At 36.8% G+C, this 13874-nt stretch overlaps 1 protein-coding gene across 1 annotated transcript; it reads left to right on the top strand.

The window, feature by feature from the left end:
• Nucleotides 1-555: 555 nt before the first annotated feature.
• On the top strand, nucleotides 556-10765 carry LOC113070069 (TNF receptor-associated factor 4-like). Its single transcript, XM_026243232.1, has 7 exons — nucleotides 556-922; nucleotides 3745-3796; nucleotides 4869-4973; nucleotides 7855-8016; nucleotides 8262-8423; nucleotides 8510-8665; nucleotides 9852-10765. The coding sequence occupies exons 1-7, from the start codon at nucleotides 780-782 to the stop codon at nucleotides 10509-10511; spliced, it is 1440 nt and encodes a 479-aa protein (XP_026099017.1). The 5' UTR covers nucleotides 556-779; the 3' UTR covers nucleotides 10512-10765.
• The last annotated feature ends 3109 nt before the right edge of the window (nucleotides 10766-13874 follow it).

Below are 13874 nucleotides of genomic sequence, written 5' to 3'. Positions count from 1 at the left end.
ACACTGTAAAACAGGTGGATGGGGAGGAGGAAAGACACTAAGTGCCTGGTATTCATCATTGTTTTGCTGTTATTGATTTTAAACATAACATCAGAAAACTGTTTAAATTCAAATTAAATTGTGACTAAATATTTACGGTTATTATTGGTAATTAAATAAAAACGTTTTTTACTTAAAAATTAACTAAAATAAAATATTTGGAAAAAAAATTCATTTTCATTTACGTACTAAAATAACTAAAACCTCAATTAAAAAACAACAACAACAACGACATATACATAATTTATAAATAAATAAAACATTAGAATGATAATGGAAAATGTAAATAAAAAGGAAAAAAAAAGAATTCAAAATACTGAAATTACACTTAATAAAACTAGGCCTATATAAAAAATAAATAAAAAATAAACAGAAAATGTAAATATAAAATCTAATTTCATATATGAAAGAAAACTGAATTAAATCTCAATGATAAAGGAACACTGACACGCTGTAGTGGGTGGAGACTGCTGCTGGCTCCTCCTCTCGCTGCCGCTGGCTCCTCCTCTCGCTGCTGGGGGCGGTCTCGAGTGCAGAGGTACATTTGGAACGAGTAAACATTTCCCTGTGTTCTACCTTACTGAAGACGGAAATGTCAAGAGAGATCAGTTGTTGTTTAGTGTTGGATCGATAAATGAGCTGTTAAAACGGTTCTACATCTCTACATTCAGTTTATTTATAGAGCTTTAGTCCACTTGTTTATCAGCTGACAGTCTGAAAGTGATATCTTCAAAGGCATAATGCCTGGTTTAGATCTAAAGTTTCTGGAGAGACCGAGGAGGAACTTTTATTGTCCTCTATGTGAAAAGCCGATGCGGGACCCCGTGCAGGTGTCCACCTGCGGACACAGATTCTGCGACACCTGCCTGCAGGAGTACCTCAGGTAAAGCTGATTCTTAACCTGGATCTGAAGGATCAAAGCGAGGTCAAGCTGGCTGGATGATGCTTGCATTGTAATGGAAACTTATGCAAATTGAATGTTTATCTCGAAAACCGGAGTTCTTAACCTTCATCTCTAAAAAAAAAAAAAAAACATTTAAAACACATAATAGATGATATAGTATATGGGACACTAACAAATTACGAAAGTAAAAGAGATAAAAGAGACATTAAAACACGTTCAAAGTTCTAAATATATTATAATTATTTCATATTCATTTGAATATTTCAAAATGTTAAAAAGCGACACGATGTATTTCTTACATATTTAATAGGCTACTTAAGTGTTACTAGACGCAAATCATTGTTCAAGTGAGTAATTCTTATTCTAATAAATTTTTCTCAGTATATAGGCTATACCGTTTTCCAAAAGAAATGAATAGGCTACTTTTATTCACACATCATTAGTTTATTCAGCAAATGACATCTATAATGTTACAAAAGATTTATGTTTCTTTTAAACTTTCGATTAATCACAGAATCCTGAATCACGGATTTCAGTAAAATCTTAATCACTGCTTTCAGCACTGATAATAAGTTTCCTGAGCAGAAAATCAGCATATTAGAATGATTTCTGAAGGATCATGTGACACTGAAGACTGGAGTTATGATGCTGAAAATTCTGCTTTGTTGTCACATACTTTTAAAAATATTTTAAAATAGAAAACAGTTTTTTTTATTGTAATAATATTTCACAGTATTACAAAAAAAAAAAAACAATAAGAGACAAAACATTCTTAAATTTTAAAATATTTGAACAGTAAATAATAAATCTATATTATTGAATTGTGAACGTCAAGAAGTTGTCTTCCATCTCGAAGTTTCTTCTTCCATCAGTTATTCCATCTAAAAAAAAATTGGAATTAAAAAATGGGTCATTGTCTATGTACTAAGTATCACTTAAAAATAATTGCTCTCATGACAGTAGTAATAAATAAACCCCAAACAGGCCAAGCAAGATGTCAGAGTGACACAGAATACCTCAGGCTACAGACTCGTACTGCAAACTCTGTAGGTTTTACATGTTATAGTGTTTACAAAAAATAACACGTTTTCTATTTTTTCTAATACTACACAATTCTTCACAATTCTACACAACTTTATTTATTTATTTATTGTTTTTAGATTTTTATAAGAGTTGTTATCCTCATTTAAAAACAGCCTAAAGGGTTTAATGTGAAAAGAAAGTATGTAGTGAGTCAGTTTATTTGGTAGTATTACTCAACTGCACAGTTTTGGGTTATGACCCATTCTTAACATTCCAAGCCTTGTCTTCTCAGTCTCATAGTCAAAACACAGAGTTGTGTTGCTCACAGGTGTAATGAGTGAAACAGTCACATTCATTGTCCTGTGTTATCCTCTGGATCTTATCATAATGATTGATAGTCTCGTCCTTTCAGATTCTATCAGACTAACACGTGCTTTTCAATTAGACTATTCATTTAAACAAATTACTAAATCACATGTACATCCGGGGATTGGATTGCTGTAAGGCAATGCATGCAGTGATTTAAAATGTGACCCTTCAGCAGGTATTTAAAGCGAGAATGACGCTCTCTCTTTTCCCTTAAAGTGACATTGTAAGGAACATAAAATAGAACACACAGGATTTATGATTTTATGTTGCAGCATTTTTAACATAATATAGCATGTCTCTGCCTGAAGGGCAAGATGCACATACTTTTTCAGGGGCGTCATTTGCAGTTCTGACTTATTCAGTGATAACAAGATAAGACATGACCAAGCAGAGAAAAAATATATATAAATAAAATAAGATAAGACTTTAAAATAGTTTTGTTTTATTAATATATAAAAATAATAATAAGTCAGTTCTGACTTATTCAGTGATAACAAGATAAGACATGACCAAGCAGAGAAAAAATATATATAAATAAAATAATATAAGACTTTAAAATAGTTTTGTTTTATTAATATATAAAAATAATAATAATGGCAGCAATTATTTATGTCTATTGGAATAAAAAACCAATCAGGATTTTTGATGACAGAATTAAAGCACATTATTTATTTTACCCAATTACCAAATTTACCAAATGTCATTGTCCAAAATAGAGATTATTTAAAATGAATAAAATGCATTCGAAATCCACTAGTTGTAAAAGCGTGGGGGAACATGCATGAAACTCCTGATCTATCTTAAAAATGCAGCAATCACATATTAAATCTTCTTATGAATCTCCCTGGGACTTTTGGGAAAATTCCCCATGGGATTGTGAAATGACGACATGCTTCTGTGTCACACGTTATGGAAAGATAATGTTTTGTTGGTCGCACTGCTTCCCCATACAATGTATGCTGGTGGACGTCACCGTGCCAGATGGATGACTCACTCATATTCTCCTGAAGGCCCTTCGTCAATTTGTGGTGTGGGAGGTGATTCTGAAGTTCCTGTCAAATCAGTTCGCCTGTGATTCATTTAGGCTTTATAACATCGTAAAGACATCAATCAGTGACAGCTGTGAACTGCTTTTCAACCCACCACATATTGTATAATGTAAAAATTTTTTGAGTACACATGAAATTCTGACACAAAAGCGAAAATACTTAAATTCATCATCTAAAAAAAAAAAATGCTCTAGTAATAGACAGCCAGCTTTTATTTGTTGGCATTGTAATTTTAAATATATATTTAACAGAGATAAACCACATTTACAATGGTGACTCTAACCAAAATATGCAACATAGCTTTCAGAATGTATGTGAATCTGCCTTTTCATAGTTTTTTCTTCTGCTAAATTTTAATAGTGAAGGTGTGTTCAAGTGCCCAGAGGACCAGCTGCCGCTGGATTATGCCAAAGTAAGTGCACCATCATACTACTACAGTTTCAAAGCTCTTCTGACTTCATCCAAAGGACGATCATTCTTCTGATATTTTACCCTAAATTATAAAATTAGGGTTTTCAACTCCATTTGTGGGAACCCACCTTTATTTAAATTAAACATAGAAATGTGACTTATATTTTCACAGTCCAACAACACTGGAATTTACATTGATTCATTTTTATGCAAGTAGTAACATGAGCGAGTCTATGCTTACTTGATCGCAGTAAGATGACAAGCAAACCTCTTCAATAGCATTTACATGCAATTTTCATTCCTCTGATTATTCGCTAAGAAATTATTTTTTTCTGTCATTATTCACATGCCCCAATGCACATCAAAAATGGTTTTAATGTTCTTAATACCAAAGCAAAACACTTTTCTGTGGATGTATTGGATAGTTATTAAAATGTTACAACAATGCCGCAACAACTGGGGTTGCCTATCGTGCCATCATCTTCTTCACACCATTCCTAGATGAAGATACGAAGCAGAGATTGGTGGCAGTGAAAGCATACCTATGTTCCCAGGGTCATGTGTTCCCCCAGATTGATATGGCACATAAGGAACACATGAAAAGGTGTTCTGTATTCCACAGTTTAATGCAGTGTTAACACACATTAAGTAAACTTTTATAGGTCAGGACTCATTTTCCCTAACTCTAACCTAAAACAGAGTTCATTATGAAGCAGACCGAGACCACCCCTTCTGCTGGGTCTCGGTACAGTTTTTTGGTCCGCAACAGAGCGTGATTGCTGTTTTCACACCTGTCCAACATATCTGCACAAAGGGGCAAACAAACTTGAGTTCGATTCAATCTAATCAAACAAGACAGTTGTGAATACACCACTATTCTCTTGTTTATTGAATTGTTTATTGAATAATTATATAAAAACAATATCTCATGCCCAATTTTGCTAGCAATCACAGCTGTGCTGAACAACAGCAATCTTCCTCATGTTTTATTTATTGCTTGCTTCCATGCTTTTCATATGTTCTTATGTGTTCTATTTGAATAAATAGTCATACATTTGTTTTTCTTACTGCAGATTTTTCCAGATGAGAAGCTCGAACAGCAGATTCTTTCCCTGCCCATCCGCTGCATCCACAGTGAGGAGGGCTGTCGCTGGACGGCGCAGAACAAGCTCCTACAGGTGAACAAACTGCACACAAACACAAACCTCATTCGTATTTGTACATGTTTCTACATACAACTTTATAGGATTTAATACATTGATTGCTGGCTCCTGAGAGTAGGTTATAGTATGTTACACTAGCTATTCAAAGGTACACAAATATATCTGTACACTACAGTATCTACTGTACAAATACCAACACCATTGCTAAAATGTTTGGGGTTAGTAGGATTTATTTATTTTGAAATAAACTGATTCTTTTATTCAGCGAGGACACATTAAATTGCTCAAAAGTGACATTAAATTGATCAAAAGTTTTATGGCTCCTGTAGTCCCTTAAAAGTGTATACATCAGTAGGCTATTGTATGTTAACGCATCTATTCTAATGTATAAAAATATATGTGTACACTACAGTTACGTACAAATATCAATGATATACACTACCATTCAAATGTTTGTTTGTTGATGTTTTTTTTTTTTTTTTTAAAGAAATTGTCTCTTTTATTCAGCAAGTAATTGAACAATTGAACAAAAGTGACAGTAAGTTATTCAAAATGTTGCAAAAATATTTCTGTTTTTTTTTTTTAAATATTGTGCATATTAAAATGATTTCGGAAGAAATATATAACATGTGCAATATGTTGCATTAATGGCTGCTGAAATTGAGCTTTGCGATTGATTGATTGATTGATTGATTAAATTTATTTTGAGCAAAAAAAAATCAATACACATACATAGAAAAATAGAACAGTTTATCTCACATATGTATCTGTATCATATATACCTTACACATAATAACTACACACACACACACACATATATGTACATATGAACACACACACACACACACACACATACATAACCACACACATATTTACACGTATAATACTTGCTGGAAAGGGAGTGGAAAGAAGTACAACTTATTTGCTCCCACCCCTAATTCATTCCATAAATTACAACATATGGTTGCTGCCATTGTCTGCTACTAATAATTTATGTGATGATATCATATTTATATACAAAAACCCAATTACAATTGTACAGTTTTAATAATCACAATAATACAATATAATAATCCTCATTATCATGTTCTAATATGTCCTGGTATTTATAATAATCATGTAATATATAAAATACAACCATATCCTATAATAATGTCTTAAGTCTTAGTTTTATAGTAACAATACAAATAATAATAATGATAGTAATATTAATCTCTACTACCATCACAAAAACAATACATCAATACTAGTACTATGACTAAATTAATAGTGTAATTCTGTTGTAAATTACAATATAGTGGTCATTATCATTATTTTTACTTGCTCAGTGATGTCATCGTATCCCATTCTGTTGTAATTATATCACCATTTACACTGTTTTTATACAATAACCATCACTCCATAATCACAATCCTGAGAACACCAAGATCCCTCCCTCAGCCTTGTATTTTGTCAACACCATTTCTTCGTATTGTGTTTTAAATAGGTAAATATTTGGGCATTGCTTGCACTGTGTCCCCAAACCATTCCAAAGTTTGACACCACAAACAGACACACACAAACTTTTCCTTGTGGTCCTCACCACCTGGACTTTAAGATTCCCCCATCCCCTCAGATTATAGCCCCCCTCTCTTCCTGTAAAGAACTTTCGAATATTGCCCAGTAGTTTATTTTTGTTGGCTTCATATAACAATTTTGCAGTATAAAAATCAACTAAATCAAAAATGTTTAATAGCCTGGATTGCAGAAATATTATATTTGTGTGATCGAAATATCCCACCTTATGTATGATTCTTACTGAACGTTTTTGAAGTATGATAGTTATTGCCCCAAACTTATATACAATAAACCCATGAACAATACTATATATAATGCATTATATTCCAGGACATATTTAACTTTATTAATTATAGTGATACTTTTGGATACTTTACATTGGATGTATCTGATGCAAGCTTAATTTACTGTCAATAGTTATTCCTAAGAATTTAATTTCTGACACTTTTTTTTTGTTGCAACACCATCTATATTTATTAATACTTTCCTTTATAATTACCAAACATTATTACTTTAGTTTTATCTAAATTCAGGAATAATGTATTAACATCCATCTATGTTATTAATTTTACTAATTTGTTATTTACTATATTTATAAGTGTATTATAATTATCACTAAAATAGAATATATTAGTGTCATCAGCAAATAATATCAGTTTCAAAAATGTAGATACAATAGAATATTTCATTCATATATAAATTAAATAACGTAGGATCCAATACTGATCCTTGAGGGACCCCACAAGCAATGCCCAGACTCTGTGACGTAAATCCGCCCAACTTCACAAACTGTTGTCTTTCAGTTTAATGACTTTTGATCCAGTTCAAAGCCACTCCCCTAATCCCATATCTTTCCAGTTTATTGAGTAAGATTGAATGATTGATTGTATCAAAGGCTTCCTTTAAATCAGTAAATATTCCAACTGCATATTTTTTTTCTGTCTAGGGTGTTTGTGATTTTTTTCCACAGCATCAATTATGGACATTGATGTTAACCTCTTTGTTCTAAAACCATACTGACTTTCATTTATTATATCATATTTATCTATTTTTTTTTTTCTAATCTTTCGCTAAATCATTTCTATAAAATGTTTGAAGATTGAGGTAGCAGAGACACAGGTCTATAGTTTGTGAAGATGTGCTTGTTTCCATTTTTATACATTTATCACAGGAGCACTGGTGATACTGGTGGGAAAAAAATATTGAAATAATATTTACCAATATTATTGTTGATTTAACTCTTATTTCTGATCAGGTAATCATCAGGTGATCATCTTCTTACAAAAATGTTTAGCACCCAAATCTCACTCTCACACTGGGTTTCTCACTGCTCCTCCAGGCCCATTTGTCCGTGTGTGAGTTTAACGTGGTGTCGTGTCCAAACCGCTGCTCCGTGAAGCTGCTGCGACGTGATCTACCGGAGCATCTGCAGCATGACTGTGCGAAGAGAAAACTACAGTGTGACCACTGTGGTGACGAGTTCACTGGGGAGGCATATGAGGTCAGACATGCATTGTTGTTGTGTTATTATCACAAGTCCCTTCTGATTCTTTATCATACAAAAACTTATTTAAGTAAGGTAATATTTGTAATGTAGCAATAGAAACACATAAATATTAACATAAACCATTTTTCTTTAAAATCAGGCTTTACTTTGCTTGTATTTTGATGGTTTCAACACTGCACCAAGGCTCTGACACATGCAACCATGTTTAATATTTTATGTCCCTCTCTGTCCTCATTCAGAGTCACCAAGGTGTTTGTCCGGAAGAGAGTGTGTACTGTGAGAATAAATGTGGAGCTCGTATGGTGCGGAGACTGTTGGCCCAGCACTCTGTGTCTGAGTGTCCCAAACGCAAACTGCCCTGCAGATACTGCAGAAAGGAGTTCCTCTATGACACTATTCAGGTCAGTGGACTATATGCTGTCATCCTACATTTACGTATTTATTTTATGGTAAAAGGAGTGCCTTCATAGGTGTTTTATATTCACAGCATCATCAGCAGCAGTGTCCATGCTTCCCTATGCAGTGCCCTAACAGGTGCGGCACACCAGGAATCACTCGAGAGACTTTAATGGCACATGTAAAGGAAGGATGCAGCAGTGCTGTGGTGCTTTGCCCATTTAAGGAGGCTGGCTGCAAACATAGGGTATGATCTCTACACTTATGTATTTAGACAGTAAAGCACTTTGATGAATGGTGACGCAATGTATGCATGTCATTACGTTAGACGGCAGAATAACACTGGTGGTATTTACAGGTATTTCTTTTAAAAGAAAGACAGCACAAGCGCCACTTTTATAGGGATGCACCAATATTAAAAATCTCTCCAACACAAGATGCTATTTATTTTCACATTATGTCAATAACCAATGAATTAAAATGTCACAATATATTGCAATACAAAAATGCAAAAATGTGTATTTTGGATGGTGATGATATTCATGTCTGCTGTTTTAAGGAACCTCAGTGACATGATATGTAGTCCCTGGAATGTGAATTTTACCAGGAGAACCCTGCCAAAAATGTGTATTTAACTCATGGAATGTGATTTTTTTATGGGGGACACCTCGAAACGCGATTGGGTGGAATTTGTCGAGAAACCCTGGCAACCCTAGCTGGGGGAAGCACTAGGCACGTCACTGGTCCCAGAGGGCGTGCTGTCATGGAACGTCCAAATTTGATTGGCTGATGATTCTGTCACTAATGCTCCTTATAAATCAGATTTGACTTCTTTGAACAAAAGGGAAGCACTGTCTGTAGTGCTGGCCCTATTATTACAGTATGTGCTGGCCGCAGACCCTAGGATATTCCAGTTCAACCTCAACGACACTAATCATAGGACATTTTCTGGACATTACACAAATTAAAATGATACCTAAATAATACTACTAATAAGTTGTATAGTCCAGACAGGGGTAAACCATGGCAAACAGATGTTGAACAGCAAGACAAAAGAATATTCCAATAAAAACAGGCAAGAATCTATACACAGGGAATCAAGCAAGAAAATAAAACGAGGAAACTATGAACACTAGAACTGACTCTGTAACATTGCTATCGCTAATGTACATGAGAGGAAGTATTCAGCCTATAAAGGGTTCCTGATGGGAAACATTTGTGGGTGTGTGATTAATTTTAGGTGAAGTGTATTGTGGGAAATAGAGACCAGGGTAACATGTTACAGTCTGTGCAGTGAGAAAGTCCATATAGTGTGGCGACCTCTTGTGGTGAGTGGGCAGAATGGCAATGCACAAATATGTGACAATCAGAAGAACATCCAGCAAAGTATCATAACATTTTCTTTTATGACATCTGTCTGTCTTCTATCGTAGTGCCCCAAGACTGCAGTGGGAGGACACCTTGAGGAGGCCACACACACCCACCTCTCTCTTCTCGGTGGTCTGGTGAATCGCCAGAGGCTGGAGCTCAGGGAACTCCGACGTGCAGTGGAGGAACTCTCTGGAAGTCGAGATGGCACACTGCTCTGGAAGCTCACGGACTTCAGCCAACGGCTACAGGAAGCTAATAGCAGGACTTCTGGAAGTTTGGAATTGTTTAGTCCCGCCTTCTATTCCCATAACTATGGTTACCGTCTGCAAGTGTCCGCCTTTCCCAATGGGAACGGCAGTGGCGAGGGCTCTCACTTGTCAATCTACATTCGTGTTCTACCAGGAGAGTATGACGGGCTGTTGGAGTGGCCTTTCCCTTACCGCGTTTCCTTCTCGCTCTTGGATCAGAGTGACCCAGCCCTCACCAAACCTCAGCACATCACTGAGACCTTCAGCCCAGATCCCACCTGGAAGAACTTCCAGAGACCACGGCCTGGAGCTCTGGGAAGTCTTCGTGGGGGCTGTCTGGATGAGAGCATGCTGGGCTTCGGCTACCCAAAGTTCATCTCCCATGAGGAGATGAAGAAAAGGAACTATATCAGAGACAACGCTATTTTCATTAAAGCCTCCATAGATGTTGTCCAGAAAATACTGAACTCTTGAGTTCTGAAAGAAATGTTAAATAATGTGAAAAATATTCACCTCTGGCCCTTTTTGTTTATATTCAAAATAAAGACATATCATGTTTTGTTTAAAAATAATCAGGGCTTTTCTACAATGAAGGATATTAACAGACTGAAAAGAATAAGAAACACAAAATAATTTGTGATTTGCGTGTATTTTTCTGTAATGTTTTTTTCTTCTCCAAATAATTCAAAATGACATTAAAAACAGCTTTTCATGCTCTGTGTTTATAGTGCTTGCTTGGCCCTAAAAATATCACTGTATGAACATGTATCAAATGCAACATCCAGTGGGTCCACTGAAAATGCCATGCTCTTCTAACAAACCAAAATTCAGAAGGGACATCAGATGCAGATAGATAAAGCTTTAAACATGAAATCACAGAATCACAGTTTAAAGGAATGAGATTGATTGTTCATAAATTCACACTTTCATGCTCCATAAACTCAGCATCAAAGCCTGAGTTTGCCAAAAAAAAGCCAAATTGGATTGGTTTGGTTTTGTTGACTCCAAACCTGTAACTGAGTTTTTTCAGCCACCATCATGGTATAAACCTCTGTTTGCGTGATCAAATAAATAAAATCTAGTGATTTGAGATATGTTTTTAAAGGCACCACTAACTAGTGGTTTAGTTAATATATACCTGGGTGGCATACCCTTAATTTTACCTAAAAATGCTATGTGTGCCTACGCAAATATGGCTCAAACTTACATAGTTAGAAATGTGCACTACAGTGTGTGTGTGTCTGTAACAGAAATTATATTCTGTTGCAAGCTGACAGAGATGGAAAAACAAAAAATCCCCAGTAACCGTGCAGTGGTTTTAAACGCTGCGTTCAGAGAGACTATAGTGTGGTTATGCTGATTTAGTGCAACAAACCACCGGATAAAATGCAAGTATCTCTATCTTAACTGCATCACTCTAACAAACTGTTGTGTTTAACCCCCCAAACCACATGAAATGATTCTCTGAAGAGTAAGTCTAGCTTATGTAAAATACCTTTTATCACTCAACCCATGTTAAAGCTTGGCAGTATCCTCATAACAAAGTCCTTTTTTTTTTTTTTTTTGCTGCTGCTGTTTTGCTTTCACTCAAAAGGCATATTCTCATTCTGGCTTTGATTATATGTTTAATAAGTCACTCCTTGCATCATACACACTACTTGTTAAACAGCAAACATTATTTTAACCTTTTGTGTTTTTGAATTAGAGGGTTGCATCGAGGGTATCCAGTGTAATAACTTTTTTATTTGGACCTGTTAAATTTATTTCAGCTTGTCAGAATCTGAAGAGTGCCTGCCCAACGGCTACCAGGACAGACTTGTAGACTCCAGTCACATGACACATGACTCCAGTTGACTTGTCTTGGACTCGATTCTCAAATTTGAGAACTAACTACAATGACCTGAGACTTGACTTGAGCCCTGTGACTTGTAAAGTCTTAATGGCCTACCTTCTATAAACAAAGAACAAAGCTGTGATGGTATTGCGTATTGTATTTCAGCATTTAGTGCTTATCAGTTTTTTCAACCACATGTTTTAGGATATTTAATGTTTCAGACGTTTAAAATAGCCTACACATCAACTATTAACCATTTTTAATAGTAATAATAATATAGTCATAATAACAATAATATTATACTGATGTATATGGAAATGGCAGTAATAAACCTTTTTTTTCATGTGAAATGCTCATTGTAGCTCATTGTACATGTAGTTCACTATATTTTTCTTCCTGTTTACCAGCCACTCACTTTCATGTCTTTCAGAATTAATTCAAATATTGTAAATCTGACAGGCTACTACTACTCCTCTAAGGAGCAGCTACCAGATGCTCCACCTGAACACATGAACAAACCAAGTAACACAGAGACCAGGAGGTAGGTGGACTGGTGGAGGATAAGGAGGAGGGACGGAGGGACAGGTTCATAGAGGGAAACAGAGACAGGAAGTGCAAAAAACAAAAACAACAACAAGGAGACCAGGAGGGAGGTGGACCGGCGGAGGACCAGGGGGAGGGACAGAGGGCCAGGTCCATTGAGGGAAACAGAGGGAAACAAAAAACAAAACACAAGGCCAGGAGGGAACAGAAAGTTCAGGGGCCTAGGGCCGAGCCGACAGGGCAGGAATCCAGGGTGGATCAGGTGGAACTGGAGCCGTGCGGTCGAGACAGAATCCCACCAGGGTGGCACAGAAGACCACCATAGCCGTGCAGTCGATACAGAAGCCCACCAGTGATCTTTTGCGGCCCAGAAGACCACCACAGCCATGCGGTCGAGACACCAGGGCGGTGCCGAAGAACACCACAGTGGGATCGATGGCAAAGGAGAGCAAGTCTGTTTAGATAAGCCTGAAAAAGAGAACATGTACAGGTTAAGGGTAGCCTCCAAGGCCCTGAGGAGATGGTAGATGGTCTCCATGGCCATGACAGGACAAGCGGTGAGTTCCTGGATGGCCTCCATGGCCATGACAGGATAAGTTGAGCACTCAGGGAGTTCGGCTGAGATGTGACAAGGCTCTGGTAGTTCAGCAGAGACGTGGAGAGGCTCTGGTAGTTCAGCAGAGACGTGGAGAGGCTCTTGTAGATCCGTGGTGTTTTGACTGGATTCAAGAAGATAAATTGACACTTGACTTTGTTCAGGAAGATCAACGGTGACTTGACTTTGTTCAGGAAGATCAACGGTGACTTGACTTCGTTCAGGAAGATCAACGGTGACTTGACTTCGTTCAGGAAGATCAACGGTGACTTGACTTCGTTCAGGAAGATCAACGGTGACTTGATTCCGTTCAGGAAGATCAACGGTGACTTGACTGGACTCAGGAAGATCAACGGTGACTTGACTGGACTCAGGAAGATCAATGGTGACTTGACTGGACTCAGGAAGATCAACGGTGACTTGACTGGACTCAGGAAGATCAACGGTGACTTGACTGGTCTCAGGAAGATCAACGGGAACCTGACTCGACTCTGGAGGGTCACCTGTGGCTGTCATCTTGCGCAGTGGCGCTGGGTGGCGGCCATCTTGTTTAGTGGCGCTGGGCTGGCGACCACCTTGTGCATTGGCGCTGGGTTGGCGATCCTCCTATCTGAAGGCACCGGTCTAGAATCGGCCATCACACCTGGAGAGACAGATGTGGCTGGGGTATCCCACTGAGACCAGTGTTGCAGGTACATTATGAACCCCCAATTCTATATTTTGAGATTTGATATTTGGTCTTTGGTCATTGCGCTACACAATACTTTTACCACCAGCCAACCAACATTAATATTTGTTGTTATCAATATCAAAGGAGTAGCCTATAAGAACATAAAATAATATAGAGCTACAAGAAAACACATTT

The sequence above is a fragment of the Carassius auratus genome, unplaced genomic scaffold (assembly GCF_003368295.1).
Source record: "Carassius auratus strain Wakin unplaced genomic scaffold, ASM336829v1 scaf_tig00002951, whole genome shotgun sequence".
In the NCBI taxonomy this organism is placed as follows: Eukaryota; Metazoa; Chordata; class Actinopteri; order Cypriniformes; family Cyprinidae; genus Carassius; species Carassius auratus.
This window is presented reverse-complemented; position numbering and strand designations above follow the sequence as displayed.